Here is a 16663-nt window from a genome sequence, read left to right as displayed (position 1 = left end):
CGGTATACTAAAGTATTAATCGGTAGAGTTACTAACTTATTAAAATTCTATTATTATATAAAAACTAGATATAGTTTAGTATACCGGTATACTAAAGTATATAGAAAGTTACTTTAGGTAAATAGAAAAAGAAAGTAATTTCTATATATAAAGGAGGAGGAAATGTCGGCTTTTTAAGCTTAAATTAGAATAAGAGAGAGATCGCGGGATAATTTAAGAAGAGAAATAACGAGAAAAGGCGAAAGAACCCCTAAGATTTTCTAAATCTAACCCGATTTCCCCTACTAGAGATATAGCCCTTTTTTTTTTAATCGATTCCTACTACGGTTCCCTTAATTTTTTCGAGCCTCGACCCCCTTTTTTTTTTAGCTAAAATCTAATTATTAACTATCGTTTTTTTTAAACTAGAGCTTAGTTTTAGCGAGGTAAGAATAACCTAACTATTAAGATTAAGTACTAAAGTTACTATAAAGGAAATAAGGTAATTTTCGACTCCCGCCTCAAAAAATTCGACTTAAGCTTATCTCGAAATTTTCTAAGTTATCTTCTTTAAGATTAGCGTAACTTTAGATAGTATTAAGGATAACCTCTATCTAATCTATAAGTACTTAATTAAGGTAGGCCTAATCCTTCCCTTAATTTCTTTAACTATTAACTTAAAAAAATAATACGCGTTAATAGAGGAGCTCTTAGTAGTTTTTAATATATACCTTCGCGACCTTAAGGAGAAGAAGATAAGAAAAAAATGAGTCCTCCTTCAAAAAAAACTAATTAAGAGTAGAAGGAGAAAGATAATAAGAGTAGAGACTTCGCTATAGCGCCTAACTAGTACCGCGTTAACTACCTTAAGGTCGGTTTTCCCGACTTTTCTCTCGAAAAAAACTAATACGGACTTAACTAGTTAAAATACTTACTTATAACGTAGATAAGGCGGAGGATTAGAAGGTTAGTTTAAAAAACTCGCTTTATCCCTCGATTTTCTCTAATTTAGATATAGTTCGATGTTAAAGAAGTATATAAGGTTCTCGTAGTTAAAGGCTAGAAATACGTACTATAATTAGTTTTCCCGATCCTCGACTCGTCTTTTCCGATTAAGAGTTTTAACCGTTATATTTCGAAAAAATCGAGGTAAAGGTCCTTTATACTATAGATAACGGTAGTAAATAACTATATTTAATTTTTTTAAGTTAAAGCGCTCTAGACTAGATATATAGATTAAAGTAGACTTAGATTATATTTTTCGAGGAACGTCTATACGAAATTTTATAAAGATAAAGGTACTTCTAAATTCCTAACCTAAGGGTCGAAAACTCCGACTAAAGAGTCGAAAAATATAAGATAGAATAAGCTCCGAAAAAAAAGACTACTTCTTAGAAAAAAGAGACTATACTCTCGAAAAAAACGAGGTTTCTTAAGTCTCGTTAAAGTTAAGTTTAACGAGATCTAGTAACTCTCGAAAAAAACGAGGTTAGCCTCGTATAGTTAGAGGTAGAGTTTTAAGTCCCTACGTAATAAAACCTTAAATCGATCTATAATTAAGTATATAACGCTATATAGTTTCCGCTCTAATTTTACGACTCTTACTTCGATTACTATATAAATTAAGGTATAGATAGAACTAGAGTTTCTCTATTAATTAAGCGTAAAAAATAAACTTCGAAAATTTCTAGTTCGCGAGATATACTATATTTTTCTTTCTATCGTTAAACTCGAGTAAGGTTACGACTATAATAGTAAAACTAGATTAAGGAGCTAGAAAATAAGAGTATATACTAGTATAATATAACTAGCGGATCGTAAAAACCGAAAAAACGAGCGAATTTTACGATAGATACTAAGAGTTATTTAACTTTCTATTTCCTTAGTATTTATCGTATAAAAAATCTTAGTATCTTTCGATAGGTACTATCGAGTAGGGTAGTAGGCTTCTTATCGTAGTAAGTAAGCTACTACCGACCGGAGGTTCCCTCCTATCTAGTTATTTTAGGGAAATTTCTAGCCCTAACCTAACATCCCTAGGCCGTTTTTTCCCTATAGTATAGTATACGGCGGCGCCTCAGTAATAACGTAGAGCCGCGTCATTCTTTAAGACGATATAAGTAAAGTTGTTAAGAAACTTAAGCGATACTGCACGAGATTCTGATAGTTCTACAATCCTTTACGAGAATAGTCAAGTAAAGCTGTTATTCTTCTAAGGTTTCGTTATATGGCTCGTTCATTCAGACGTTTATGTCATCTGTAGATGCTCGTAGCGCCGGCGCTCGATCTCGCTTTCTGTACTCTCAATCTGCAGGACATTGATTCTCTGCTCTCACTCACTCGCGAAATTTCGCGTCACAATCAGTTCCCGAGACTGAGTAACTGAGTATTGTCTTATCTGAGATCCTACCAAAGGTCGCTCATACCAGTTTCGTGGAATCTTATGACATGCTACAGAGACACTAACAATATGTCTTGCAGCCGGTTCCCAGCAGGATTAAATTGGCCGGCAAAGAAGCCAAGCTCCGAAGTCACACAACCTAAAAAGAAAACTTTGGAAATTTGAGCGAGGTTGTTGTTGATTGACTGTGGTGCTTAGAGCCAGCTTACTCAGACTTAGTATATAAAATGACGTTGTATTACTGGCGACGCTATCTCGCAGCTCAGCGGATGTATATTCAGTGATTAGTGCTACGTACAAAAGAAGACGCGACAGAACACTCGAGATTGCAGGGACTTCGAAATGAGTACAGCCCCCTTTTTCGGTTTTCCTTTGTGTTGGGCAACCCACCTGACCAAACCGCCGTTAGGCGCAAGAGAAACTGCTCGCATCATCAACATTCCCATTACCATCGTAGGTAATTAGTTGAGGGTACGGACACAAGTTCCGCGTCACGTTCCTCGATGGAGAGACAGCAAGAGCTGCAGTCAATGTTTCTGGAGCCTCATGAGATTCAACCCAGCTCACCAGTGCAGCGAGAGGATCCGTCGGCACCGGCCCGATGCCTCCAGCACAGTGTGCCACACCGGGAGCGAAGAAGACTCGATAGAAATCATTCAGTTGGGTTTGATTGAGAGCCATTCCACGCGAAAGCGATGAACGGTACAACATGGTGCTGTAGGGCGTGATCAATGGGTCTGCCAACCCGTGCCACGTGAGTAATTTGCCGCCGCCAGCCTTGAACCGTGACAGGTCGGGCGACATGGTGCCCAAAATGCGGGAGAATTCGACCACGGACTGTCCAAAGACGTCGTCGAAGTCGCCAAACGTCATATTCCTGGTGGGATAGTTGGGATCGTGAACCACAAGGTACTTGATCCATGCTTCCGCGGAGGAGAAGGGAACAGGCACTGTGACACCATTGGCGGCGGTGGTGGTATTTGCTAGGCCGCTGAAGACGGCGCCTCGAGGATTTCCAGGAAACAAAGATTCTCCGTTGATCGAAGTGCTGCCAGCCCAGATGCGAGACACAACGTTGGCAAAGGTGGCCGATATGGTCACGTTCTGGCCCCCGCATTGGACTCGTTGGCCGACCAGGCTTTGCGGATCGAAATCGCAGACTCCCAGATTCGAGATCAGTCCGTCTCTGGCACCATCAAGGGGGTCGCAGTATTCGAGGGTGGCGTTGTAGTAGGCATCGAAGACGCATTGCGGTGGAGCTTCCAAGTTCTGCATCACCACCGAGGGCCAAAAATCGCTGGGGGAGATCTCGGGGGAGTTCAGCGCCGGAGAATTCGCCATAATCCCGTCGAAATCTTCGGGGTACACCTGGGCGGCGAAGTAGCCCTGACGTCCACCGGTGGAGCAGCCAGTGTAGTACGAGTAGGCCGGAGCCTTCCCATAGAACGTTTGTGTCAGAGACTTGCCAATCACGGTCATGTCGTGGATGGCCCTATGTGCAAAATTCTTGACGAGGCTTTCATTGAGAGAGCCGTCCTCGGTCAATGCCCACTGGCCAGTTTGAGGGTCGATCGAATTGTTCAAAGTGAGGCCTCCATCCGTCGTCCCAGTGGCGTATCCAAAAGGGGCCGCGCCGAGAAGATAGTAAGCCCCGAACCCAGCTGCCAGTCCCCCACCACCGGTGGCCTGGAAACGTCCGTTCCAATTGTTCAGCGGCAGCCAGATGTTGACCCATGTGGTGTCACATTCGTCTGGGTGGTTGTAGCTCACAGTGACATTACAGAAGTCGAGCGACACGCCAGGACCAAGGGGGTTGGTGTAGTTGCGTGCGGCTACGGCTTGCACACTGGAAACTTCAAGTCCTGACGGGGGTGGCAATGTCAGATGCTCACATGGCATCACGGGAGTGGTGTTATTTGTTGGCAACGCCAGAGCTTGTTTCGCCCAGGCATAAGCCAAGGCACTGAACGTCTGTATCTTGGTCATCTTGTCGAACGTAAATGCACGCATTCGAGGTAGTCTCTCGAAATGAATTCGAGCTTGGAGGAAGCTCGCATCTTTCAGCGACATACCCCTCTCTTACATTGTCACTTGACCGGCATTGATTGACTCAGTTATTTCAACTTTGCCGGTTCCGATCAGCTTCTGTCGATGTTATCTGACCTTCCTTCTTCGGCACCTCACTTTTCAGGTCAGGCTGCACTTCAAGCTTGATCGGCTTAGGGAAGGGGCCGACACCCCGTATTCTCCAGGCAAAAATGAGATCCACAATGACCCTCTGCTTCTCATGGCTCGTGACTGACGGCCCATCGGCTCGGTTGCGGTTACGGTTGCGGGTTCGGCATCGGTCAGCTACCATAGCCATGTCGCGCACTATCTAGTAACCGACCCATGGCAGAACGAGCAACAGTTTCACGTGGTTCATTTTTAAGACGATCCAGTCGGCATGTGCCCGCCTTTCGCCGTTCAACAAGTACAAAATCGACGGGGCTCGGGATTGAATCTATGACGAGGCTGGGTTGGCGTGGTCATAGTTTATGTCTTGCACCACCAGCGAGAGCCTTGAACCTGGCTTGCACAACCCCTGACGCGAAACGTTCGGTTCCTGCCACCACCTCCCGAAGATTTTGTTGATCCAATAGTTCTCGCTCGGGTTGACGAATCAGCTCCTTTATTGCCAACATACTGCTGGCATTGAGATGGATACCCAGACGATCGTTAACCTCGTTGAGAACCTCTTTCAGGAAGCCTGCGCTGTCGTCCTGCTTGCCGGATGCCGGTGACATGACCATGTTCACAAACCCAGCTGCTTGGAGCTCATCGGACGTGATCCGTTTGCCCATGATAAGTGCTTCATTGGCCTTGCTGGCCCCGAGTCGCTGTATAAATGTCCGGGAAGAAGCCCCTTCGGCGAGAGAGCCAATGGAAGAGAAGGGGGCGAGCAGGTAGGTGTGGGGAGCAGCGTAGATGAAGTCGGCCAGAGCCACCAGTGCCGCAGAGAGACCCACTGCCGGTCCATTGAGGGCGGCAACCAGGATTTTTCGATGCTGATAAAATGCCCGCGTAACGTCGAGTGTCACGGCGGCAAACGACCGCAGAGCGGCGAGTCGAGCATTGCTGCCGCTGGCGTCGTCGTCCAAAGTGCCTGCACTTACGTCCGCGCCACTAAATACAACGTTAGGGTTGACCCAAGGCATTGAAAAGTGCGCATACTCACGCTGAGAAAAAGCGGCCGGTGCCTGTAATGACCGTGATGAGTATGTCGTCTCTTGTATCGATCTGTCGAAGTACTTCTCCCAAGGCGTAGTAGAGGGATGCTGTCAAAGCATTGAGTTTTCTGGGCCGGTTGAGGGTGACTATAGCGACCCGGCTATCGAAGGTGAGTAAAATATCATCGTTATTCGACATGCTGCGTCGCCTCAGCCTCTCAATCTTGCCAATTTAGAATGGACAACCCGCAAACTTGGAAGCCAAACCGTGACTGTATTGCCCGACGTGGTGAGCGCGAAGAAGAAATTATGAAATTTATACTTGGCCGAGCACGCCCAAGAACAGAGATGACCATATTTATGTGCAGCTGTCCTGGAGAGGAGCATTCTCAGTGGTTAGTGGTTCCTTACGTGCTCTATTGCCGCTTCCGAGGTCCAGGGGCCCGGTTTGCATGTACCCGCATGATCCCGTGGGATCACATGCCTTGAACACGACTCTCGATACTTAGGCCAGTCACCCTCCTATGGCGTTCTTTCAAGGTTGTAGATTCGAGCCCATTTTATCTTGGTAATATCTGTTTCTGAGTCAACAAACGATAGTAATCGCAGTCTGAGCAAGGGCAACTTCGACTTACTGACTACATATGTCCAACCTTGCGATCCCTTATGAACTCCCGTCTGTGGAGGTTGAATGGCTGAAGCGCGATGTAATCCTCTTTGCACTCAGCATCGGCTGCATAATTGATGAATTGCAGTTTCTTTATGTAAGTACCAGAGTTGTGCTCTATGCTTTGCTTCCAAGAGAGTCGTTAATGTTCTCAATACTAGGAACTCCATCCAAAGTTTGCGGTGTTTCCCACCTATCCAACCATTTTGCGTACGCTCAGATACCATATGGCTTATCCAGCTGTTTGAGACAAGCATACTAAAACAAATGACCACCAGCTTTCAAACTCACCGACCAAGAAGTCACCGAGTACTTCAGCCGACAATCGCTCCCTTCTGTTCCCGGGTTGCCAAAGTTTGACCCAAAGCACGGTGTTGATGGGCAGCGCACACTCACAATTTTCAAACCTCTACCTACCGCTAGCACTGGACGGTCTTTTGAGCTTCGTAGCAGAGTGGTTGCCATCTACGACAAAGGAAAGGCTGGAACTATCATTGAGACGGAACAATCAATTGTAGAGAAGAATTCCGGGGAGGTTTACTCCCGAGCCTTAGGAAGCGCGTTCCTCATCGGGCAGGGAAACTGGGGCGGACCCAAAGGTGAGTTTTCCTCCAAGCCTTCATCCATTGGCCCCGTCGACACCCAGATTGCTGACCGGTGTTCCGTATGTTCCCACAGGATCCGTCTCCACTCAATTCTCTCCTTCTGAGGGCAGGATACCCGATGCTAGATTCGAGATTCAGACGAGCAACGAGACTGCTCACCTGTACAGGTAAGTCACGAGTCATCCAAGATCAGTCAGATGGCCTCGCATCGTCAATCGCTGATGATCAAGGCTCAACGGGGACTATAACCCCCTCCACGCTGTTCCTGATCTCGGCCAGAAGATGGGTTTTGGAGGCACAATTCTCCACGGCATGTATAGCTGGAATGCCGTTGCCCATGGAATTCTCAAACAAATGGCCTCCAGCGACCCGCAAACCCTGAGGGAATTTTCCGCACGATTCGCTTCTCCAGTCAAGCCCGGTGACACTCTGATCACAGAAATATGGAGAATGGGGATAGGGCATGAAGGCTTTGAAGATGTTCGATTTGTCACCAAGAACCAGAAGGGTGTGCCTGTTCTGAGTAATGGACGTGCTCTTTTTCGGGTTCAGTGTGCATCCCTGTGATCGACAAAACCAATTTAGAAGTTCAATATGATTACAGTCGCGTGCAAAAGCCCAAAAAATCTATAAGTTAGCCAAGAGTATAAGTTATATATATACCGTAATATACGTATATAGCGATATAGGCCTTTAAGGATTCGGTCAAAGACAGGATGGGAGTGGATCGTCCCAACGAGTACAGGGCACTCGTTGAACACTCCATCGAGATCGACAATTGGCTGTACGAGCGCCAATTGGAAAGGAAAGGAGCATACTATGGGGGAACGACTTATCGGAACAAGTCCTACCAACAGGGCGACCTAATGAATCTCGACGTGATTCAACGACAGGGGCCAGGCCAATGGAAGGCACGGGATCGTTCGCGAGGAAAAACCCGTGGACCAAGTAAGTCGGAGCGAGAGAAACGCAAGAACGAGAGTCTATGCTATACGTGCGGAAAATCCGGACACCGTGTACGCGACTGTAATAAAAAGGTCCGAACGCTACATATGATGGACCGCGGTATAGCCGGTTGTAAGGAAATAAAGGCCGACACTTCATAGGAAACCTAGATGATAGCCGACAGTCGAGGTAATACAGTATAGAAGGGCCACCTAGGGACGGAACTTCAGGACGAAGTAGGTGGACCTACTAATATAAAACCTAAAGAAGAAGCTACTTTGGAAGAACGGACGGTATAAAAGAAACACGTAATGTTACACTAGATAGCATGTTACGATGACAACTGTCTAGTGCACCTCTCTTCGAAACTAAGCGAAGGATGGTTTCCGAAGAAGAAGAAGAGGCCAGCCCGAAGTAAGAAACTAAGCTTAACAGGCCAGGAAGCGTATAAAGGGTAAGACATCGACGAAACCGACAATAAAGGACTCTAGATGACACGTATGTTAGAAACGGCCTTCATATGACCTAGTGCGCGGGGCACCTAGGGGTAGGTCGACCGAGTACGGTAGCCTAATAGAACATAAGGAGAAAGTAGGGCTAGGTTATGTACCGTACGTAACTACTAAAGGAGGAAACTACTGTCACGAACACCTACGTGACACTGGACACTCAGCTTAGGTCACTAACTAAGGAGTTAGGTCACTAACTAAGGAGTTAGGCCGCTAGCTAAGTAGCTAGCTTACCGTATATATATAGTAAGAGGGGTTATACTTATTAACCTTAAAATCTTCTTTAAGCGTTTCCATACAGTAGCTGGAGGTAGCGTTAGGGTCCCCTTTCTATTAGGACTCGCACCTAACCTAGGTAGATAGGCTAGGTAAACTAAGTAAATAGGCTAAGCGTAGGGTAAGTACCTACGCCTCGGATAAGTAGCGGTTAGTAGGCCGCTCCTTTACTTAAAGCCCTTAAGGCTTGAAGTCTCTATATATAGGGCCTATAGGTATCTATTCTAGGTGTTATCTCTTCTATCGATCTAGTCCCCCTTACTAGGGGCTCTTACACTTTCCTCCTCTTAGTTTACTTTTTACCTCATTTAGACCTTTATCTCCTACTAATATACCCTCTAAAGCCTACTACCCTACTCAATGGTACCCATCGAAGGATTCTAAGATTTTTTCTATAATAGATACTAAGGAAATAGAAAGTCGAATATCTCTTAATACCTATCGTAAAAAAAGACGGGTTTTTCGATTTTTACGCTTCATAAGATCTATTCTTCGATAATATCTACTTAAATAGACTCTAAGTCTAGTAGATAGATTAATATAGTCTTAACCCTAGAGGGTAGATCTATAGAAGATTAAAATCGCGAATATCTCTTTGACTAGGAATTTTCGAAGTACGTTTTCTTCGCTTATTAAATAGAGAATATTAAGTTCTACTTCTTTATTTATTTTCGAAAGAATTAAACTAAGAGTCGTTAAATTAAAGCGGAAATAATATAGCTTTAGAGACTTCCTCGTAAGTTAAGTTAAGATTTTAACTATAAGATCTTTAAATCTTTCTTTAGTCCGTATAAGACTAAACTCGATTTTTTCGAGAGGTTATATCGCCCGTTAAAGGTTACTTTTTACGGACGTTTACGCCGCTTAATTTTTTCGAGAAGAAGCTCTTAATTTACGAGGAAAGAGTCGGAATTTTCGAAGCTTATAGTAGCTGGAGGGTAGCGTTAAGGTCCTCTTTTCTCCTCTTAGTTTACTTTTTACTTTATTTAGACCTTTATCTCCTACTAATATACCCTCTAAAACCTTCTAGAATCTTAAGAATAAAGTAAGAAGGCGTTAGAAATCGAAAAGAGTTACTTCTTATCCTATCTCTTGTCAGAGCTACTTCCTGTATGGCCTAACGTAGTTAGACTTCCTCAGTCGTAGTATCAGGCCCGTTACCTAACTAGAGGGTAAATATATATACTATAGGATTAATAATGATAGATAACTAGCCTATAGATAGAGATGTCAACGCTTAAAGAAGGCTTTAAGGTTAATAGGTATAACCCCTCTTACTATATATATACGGTAAGCTAGCTACTTAGCTAGCGGCCTGACTCCTTAGTTGATGTTACGTAGAGTGTCCAGTGTCACGTGGGTGTTCGTGACACGTAGTTCCTTTATTATATAAGCTAGGTCGAGAGTACGTAAGGTATGAATAGTCGAGTGACTTTAGAATAGTATAGTAAAGTAGATGTTATAAGTTAGCTACGAGGGAGTATAGCTATAAAAGGGTAATAAGCGTAGTTATATACTTATAAGGCGTATCTCGAATAGGTAACTAGAAATAGTATATTAATATATTAATATAGTCTATACTAATATATTACTGTATCGTAGTTTCCTCCTTTAGTAGTTACGTACGGTACGTAATCCTAGCCGTCATTTTACTCGTGTCTTATTAGGCTATTATGCCCGGTAAACCTACCTCTAGGCGCCCCGCGCTCCAGGTTGTATGAAGGCCGTTTCTAATAAGATAGGGGAAAGGTGCGTTACGTCTATAATATTTTCTCTTCTAGCTACATTTCTTAGGTTACGCTATTTTACGGCCTCTAGATCCTTCCGGAGAACCTCACCTACAGGAAATGTTAGTAGTTCCGGATTATAGTTAAAACCCCGGCAATACTAAAACGTACTAATTTATTTACTAGCGTACGATGTACAGCTACTGTACCGAGGTAATTAGTATCAGCCGTAGACTTTATAAAGGTCGAGCTAAAGTACGGATAGCTATTTTCGTGCTAAGGTAATCAAGCATTTTAGGGCATTATAGGATGGTGGAATTCTAGATAATAACCCGACCGAGAAAGTCTTATGAGAACTCGGTTATATCTGGCCTAAGTACGTTTAGCCACACTTTATTCTCTCTATAGGCACTGGATACTATAGCCCCTTAGATCATAACTTAGGACTATACCGTAGAATATGACTTAATAGGTTTATCCCCCGGATTCTACGGGCATTTTTATCCTCGCCATCTTTAGACGCCGATAACAGCTAGGCGGCTCTTTTAAATCGTCTCTACGACGATGTAAGAGAACGATTCTACCGTCTTACCCCTGAATTCGCCGACGAGTTACCGGAGTTAGATAATATATCCTAGATCCCTCGACTGATACAAATAGCTACTTACAGCCCTCTTAACTTAGATGAAGAGAAGCGGAAATTATAGGCTTCCCGGTTCTTCTTCGAGCTACACTTAAGCCCCGAACGCGTATACGACTACTATGTCTATCGGGGGACTGTACTATGCCGATTTTAGGACTCTCGTTCTCTTCTAAACGCTATCCGTCGATATTACGCGTCTCCTTAAATTATATTAGAGAATAAGGTTCTCATTCGAATGGCTGATGATAGTTATGTTTACAGAAGATGTAGGTATTTCAGAAGGGAAGTAGTGTTCGAAGTCCCGTAACTAAGCCACCCGATAGCCATAACTTTAGAGCTTAGTCACGATAAGCGTAATTTTCTAGCTAGTTTCCCAAAACCTATGGGATGGTTTACTGAGAGACAGTTAAAAAACGATCACTAGATATAATAGCTAAACACTTCGTGTTACGAGAGCCGACTAAAACGACAACTATTTGGTCCGCCGCGGAAGGATGCTAAGCGGTGTAAAACCGGATAATCCCCTAGCCGAAAAGGGCCGAGAAAGAAATATTTGTATATGGAAAGATGGGCCCTAAGTAGAAGCTTAATCGTACCGCTGTAAGCTGTGCCGTTTAGTCAGAGGTGGTCGCTCGACAGGTTGACGTTCTGTGCTGGCGATGGTCCGCTTCGCCTACGAAAGATATGGAAGCCGCATTTTGCCCTGCTTTGTGGAACGACGGCATGCATGAGCAGCACAGCATCAAAAGTTCCACATTACGGCTTTATCTACTAACCTGAGATCATTAGAGCATCAAAAGGTAGAGTCAAGCATAGGCAGGGCACGATTTTTAGGTCTGATTCATGAGCTACAGACCTCGGTCCAAGCAATACTTGCATATGCTCACATTTTAAAAACTGACTTTTCGTCCACTGGCGGACCCTGGAGGCTTGCAACTAAATTCCCAGCAATCACACGTCTTGCCCTCACAAAGCGACCGCGACCCTGTTGGTCTGATATTTCTTGATGTTGGGTATGAAGAAGCAAGTAATGATGGCCAACACACCGAACGGAATGCTAGTGACCCAAACCCACTTCAAGGACTCGGCATAAGCCCATCTCTCGCCCAACGTAGCGCCCGCCAATACCTGTGGTGTATATCCAACCGCTTGGGTAATATTAGCCGGAGCAGCCAGAAACATTGTCACAAACTCGGTGGCATCTGCTGCCGGCAAACCTGCTTTGATGGCGTACTTGGCAATTTGTTTAGGTAGCTGCGTATTGAGCTTGTTCACGAAGATGTTGTAGTAGATGGTGAAGCCGATGGAACCGCCCACGGTACGGATCGACAGGGACAAGGCGGCGGTGGTTGCGAGAAGAGAGTCCGGGACGACGATTAGAGCCACGGTGGCAGCGGGGACGAGGATGCCGCCGACGCCGAAGCTGGCGATCGTGCCGAGGGCGACTGCTAGTTTGGGGGTTTCTGGCGTGGTAGCGACCAGACCGCCGATGAAAGCAGCTGGAGAGGAACTCAGACATTCTTGTTCTGCAAGCAGCGGCAGGGGGCAAGCTTACTCATGATAATGGAAGACATCAGCAGGATGTATTTCGCTTCCAGTCTCGTCGACAGTAGTGCGTTCCAGAAAACGGCACCTGCGGTGGTTGAAATGCCATAGCCTAAACCCTTCAGGCCAACTTGAACTGGATCCGGACTCCAAAGAGTCGAAAATGAGATCGGGAAGAAGTTGATCAGAGAATAGAAATCGAAGCCGGCAACAAAGGCAACAAGGAAAGTAAGCGCCACCACCCGTTGTCCCTGATAGAGTTCGCGTGGGATCATGGGATGCGGTGCATACTTCCATTCCCAGATAACCCAGGCAATGATGAGCAAGATTCCGATAATCAGCTGTGCCAGGACGTAGCCGCTTGCCCATGGATGAGTATATCCGCCAGATTGGAGGGCGACGAGGCTATATACCAATCAACCGCATGGCTTATGAAAGTAGCAGGGGCGCCACTTACAACAGAGTGATGCCTACAACGGACAGAATGGCTCCGAGATAGTCGATGCGTTTGAGGATCTGTTGTTTGGACATCCCCTCCAGGCGAGGATGTGCTTTTGGGAAGTATGTCGTCAACAGGCCCAAGAAAACGACGCCGTTCCAGATCCTGCGTTGAAGTTAGTCTCATCTCGCATGCAATTGACAATGAGACTCACAGAGCTATCCATTGCGTCCACCTCCAGGTCCTGTACGTGGAGAGTAACTGGCTGAGGCCCATCAGGAGGCAAACAAAGACAAACAAGGGTATTGTGGCGCCTTACCTATACATAACGTAGGGCGTGAATGGCAGGATTGACGCAGTCATGAGCGCCAATGCAAATCCACGCCGACGTACAGGGACGATATCCGATAAACTGCTGGGCATCAGCGTTCCGAATAATGACTGACAGATTCTTGACCTCATACCCTGCCAGAGCGGTCAATTCGCAGACGCCCGCGCCTGCGCCAGAGAGGGCCATCCCCGTTACAGCTTGTCCAAAGGAGTTGGCGCTGCCGATCAAAGCAATTCCCAGCATAATCACGATAGATCCCGCCAGAGTGATATTGCGCCGGCCCAGCAGGTCTTGCAAGTAACCCACAAACGGTGATACGGCAGTAATAGCTAGCGTGTTCGAGACGGGAAGCCAGCTTCCCACTTTCTCGGCCCCAAGGTCGGCTTCTATGAAGGACAAACATCCTCCCACGAAGTAGAGCATGACCTGGGACCCTACAAGGGAGTCAGCAAAAGGGAACAATGCTGCCGAATGACGGAGGAAGAGCTGACCGGCATAGAGCATGCCCAAGGAAATTGCCGCCACGGAGTGACGAAGAGTCCAAGTGACGTTGCCATCGGAGTCATCTCCCTTGTAAGCATATTCGTTGTGTATATGGACGTCGTCCGCAGCGTCTTTCTTCTCGTGGACTCCAAGATGATCTGCGCTGGATTGCTTGGAATCGACAGGATCCTGTGCGACCGTAGTCTCGGTCTCTTGTAGCGCCATGGCTTTTGTTTGGTAGAAAAGGGTGTTTGACAGTCGGAGGATAAGACGGCGGTGTCCCAGAATTTATGTAAGAGTTGATTACGGGGAAATAAAGAATCTGGGGAATGGTGTATATTGGGGCTGAGCGGTCCGGAGTCGGCTCCCACGGGAGTGAGTCGGACCACGTCCGGTATATTTCGGTCGTTTCCGGTAGAATCTCAGATGCTAACACGATGCACTCCTTGATCCGGGAGGCTTTGGGGGGTCTAGAACAAGCGTTGAATTAGCGTCCGAGGTGAATGGTGTTGCTAGGCCAAGTGCCATACCTTCCTGAGCCCACGGGAAGACGAAGCCTTGCCGCGGCTTCGACATTGTGTCGTGTTCTGGATTCGGGAGGATAACACGTTCGCTTGTGCGATCCCTCCGTACGCTGCGTCGGTCTCAGTCGGTCTCAGTCGGTCCTTGGAGCAGCAATTTTACCTTCCGACTGCTCTCACATCCAAGCGACTGCAGGGACCGTCACATCAAAGAGAAACGAGCTTCGCGCAGCATAAAGGTTTCCTGGTCGCCTTCCCATCACGCCCCAGACATCCAAAGGGCCGTCAAAAAGAGAAACCATGCCATACAAATCGAGATGGTCCATCTCACTGCCACAATGCTCTTTCCCGACCTTCCTGTTCGGCTCCCCGTGCAAAGATCTCAGCGACAAGAAAGCCTACGTTGACGCGACACGCCCGGAAGAGCTCTTTCTCACTCGCCAAACGTTCCGGCTCTGGTCACAGCGCATCGCTTTGGGTCTACTCAAAAGCGCCAGTTTTGAACCTGGAGACCGAGTCTTGGTGTTCTCTGGGAATACTCTTGCTACGCCCGTTGCGTTTATGGGCATTGTTATGGCCGGAGGAGTCTTCACAGGGGCAAATCCGACTTTTACTGCCCGAGAGTTGGCGCATCAGCTGCGAGATTCGCAAGCCACTTATCTTCTTTGCTCGGATGTCTCTATAGACACGGGAATTCGAGCCGCAGAACAGGCTGGCCTGGACAAGAGTCGAGTCTACGTGTACGACGAGAAAGTTTTCTTGAGTGACAAGGCTTGTCAGGCAGGCCTGAGAGGGTTCAGGTATTGGTCTGGTCTGATTGCGCCGGCAGAAGAAGCTGAGGGGTTTCAGTGGGAAGAGCTTGAGGTAAATCCCACATGCTTTCAGAGCGCTGTGCTATTTCTAACTGGAAACAGGGCGACAAATGCCACAAGACCATCGCCCTCAACTATTCCTCAGGCACAACCGGGGTGCCCAAAGGTGTCGAAGTCACGCACTACAATTACATTGCCAACACACTACAGTATAACCACCTTCCCACTCTCGCTCCGAACTATGATGAACTCAACAGACGCTCCAAATGGCTTTGCTTCTTGCCTCTCTATCACGCCATGGCTCAAACGATATATATCGCAGGTGCTCTCCTCCGCCAGATTCCCGTCTACATCATGCCCAAATTCGACTTTGTCGAAATGTTGGCAAACGTGGAAAGATTCCGCATCACCGATCTCACCATCGTGCCCCCGATTGCCGTGGCCCTGACCAAGCATCCCGCAGCCAGGAAATACGACCTGAGCAGTATCGAGACGATGAACTGTGGATCCGCCCCGCTCGGAAGCGACGTCTGCCGAGCGATCGAGGATCTCTGCGGCCGCAGATTTAACATGAAGCAAGGCTGGGGCATGACTGAGGTGACCTGTTCCCTCCTCGGATGGGATCCAAACAAGACTTCCACGTCCTTTGGCGTCGGAGAACCAAACGCGAACTGCGAGGCCAAGATCGTGAAGATCCTCACCGGCTCTTCCGGCCACGAATCCTTTTCCGAGGTGACCGAGCGGGGTCCCGCCCACACAGGCGAGTTGTGGTGTCGTGGTCCCAATGTCATGAAAGGCTACTGGCGCAATCCCTCTGCCACGCGGAATGCTTTCTCACCGGACTCTGAGGGCTGGCTGAGGACTGGCGACATCGCCTATGTCGATGAGGACGGATGCTTCTACATTGTGGACCGCATGAAAGAGCTGATCAAGGTCAAGGCAAACCAGGTCCCTCCTGCCGAGCTGGAGGCTCTGATCCTAGAGCACCCCGCGGTTGCTGATGTGGCAGTCATCGGGATCCCAACCGCTGACGGCGACGAAAGGCCCAGGGCATTCGTGTTGCGGCAACCGCGTGCCAAGGTCACCCAGCAGGAGATTATCGACTACGTCAAAGAGCGTGCAGTAACTTACAAGTGGCTGACGGCGGGGGTGGAATGGGTTGATGAAATACCCAAAAACCCATCCGGCAAGATCTTGAGGAGGCAGCTCCGTGACAGGTCCAAAGTCCAGTACGTCCAAGCCCGATTATAGATAGAGGTTTTCAAAACCAGGACATAGGCTGGTCCAAGTGACAAACTACGTACATTACGTTGTCGTTCCAAGGTTGAACATAGCTATACAGCATACATACATCCTCTTCACCAACGACAGTGATACACCTGCACAGCCCTCTGTTATGCTGCTGTGTCCGTACGTCACAGCTTCCCATAGCCATCTTGACGGTCGGCGTATGACAATGGTAGTCTTGCAGAGTCTCACAGATAGCATAATCGCGCACGCACTGCTGACCGACTCTTCCCTGGGACATTTGCCTATCTACATGTGGGTCTCTAAACACCAGACACGCTCAA

General features: G+C 46.9%; 5 protein-coding genes across 5 annotated transcripts; 2 read left to right on the top strand and 3 right to left on the bottom strand.

The window, feature by feature from the left end:
• Positions 1 to 2785: 2785 nt before the first annotated feature.
• Positions 2786 to 4366, bottom strand: Z517_10066 (uncharacterized protein; the record flags this gene model as incomplete). Its single annotated transcript, XM_013425974.1, has 1 exon — positions 2786 to 4366. The coding sequence occupies one exon, from the start codon at positions 4364 to 4366 to the stop codon at positions 2786 to 2788; it is 1581 nt and encodes a 526-aa protein (XP_013281428.1).
• Positions 4367 to 4908: 542 nt separating this feature from the next.
• Positions 4909 to 5788, bottom strand: Z517_10065 (uncharacterized protein; the record flags this gene model as incomplete). The annotated part of the gene is made up of 2 exons (XM_013425973.1): positions 4909 to 5545; positions 5598 to 5788. The coding sequence occupies 2 exons, from the start codon at positions 5786 to 5788 to the stop codon at positions 4909 to 4911; spliced, it is 828 nt and encodes a 275-aa protein (XP_013281427.1).
• A 445-nt stretch (positions 5789 to 6233) lies between these two features.
• Z517_10064 (uncharacterized protein) lies at positions 6234 to 7428 on the top strand (the record flags this gene model as incomplete). The annotated part of the gene is made up of 5 exons (XM_013425972.1): positions 6234 to 6353; positions 6418 to 6466; positions 6535 to 6855; positions 6935 to 7028; positions 7092 to 7428. The coding sequence occupies 5 exons, from the start codon at positions 6234 to 6236 to the stop codon at positions 7426 to 7428; spliced, it is 921 nt and encodes a 306-aa protein (XP_013281426.1).
• Positions 7429 to 11927: 4499 nt separating this feature from the next.
• Z517_10063 (uncharacterized protein) lies at positions 11928 to 13984 on the bottom strand (the record flags this gene model as incomplete). The annotated part of the gene is made up of 7 exons (XM_013425971.1): positions 11928 to 12460; positions 12517 to 12911; positions 12964 to 13110; positions 13160 to 13210; positions 13265 to 13357; positions 13410 to 13710; positions 13768 to 13984. The coding sequence occupies 7 exons, from the start codon at positions 13982 to 13984 to the stop codon at positions 11928 to 11930; spliced, it is 1737 nt and encodes a 578-aa protein (XP_013281425.1).
• Positions 13985 to 14580: 596 nt separating this feature from the next.
• On the top strand, positions 14581 to 16343 carry Z517_10062 (uncharacterized protein; the record flags this gene model as incomplete). The annotated part of the gene is made up of 2 exons (XM_013425970.1): positions 14581 to 15144; positions 15195 to 16343. The coding sequence occupies 2 exons, from the start codon at positions 14581 to 14583 to the stop codon at positions 16341 to 16343; spliced, it is 1713 nt and encodes a 570-aa protein (XP_013281424.1).
• Between the last annotated feature and the right edge of the window lie 320 nt (positions 16344 to 16663).

This window comes from Fonsecaea pedrosoi (assembly GCF_000835455.1).
Source record: "Fonsecaea pedrosoi CBS 271.37 unplaced genomic scaffold supercont1.6, whole genome shotgun sequence".
Lineage (NCBI taxonomy): Eukaryota > Fungi > Ascomycota > Eurotiomycetes > Chaetothyriales > Herpotrichiellaceae > Fonsecaea > Fonsecaea pedrosoi.
This window is presented reverse-complemented; position numbering and strand designations above follow the sequence as displayed.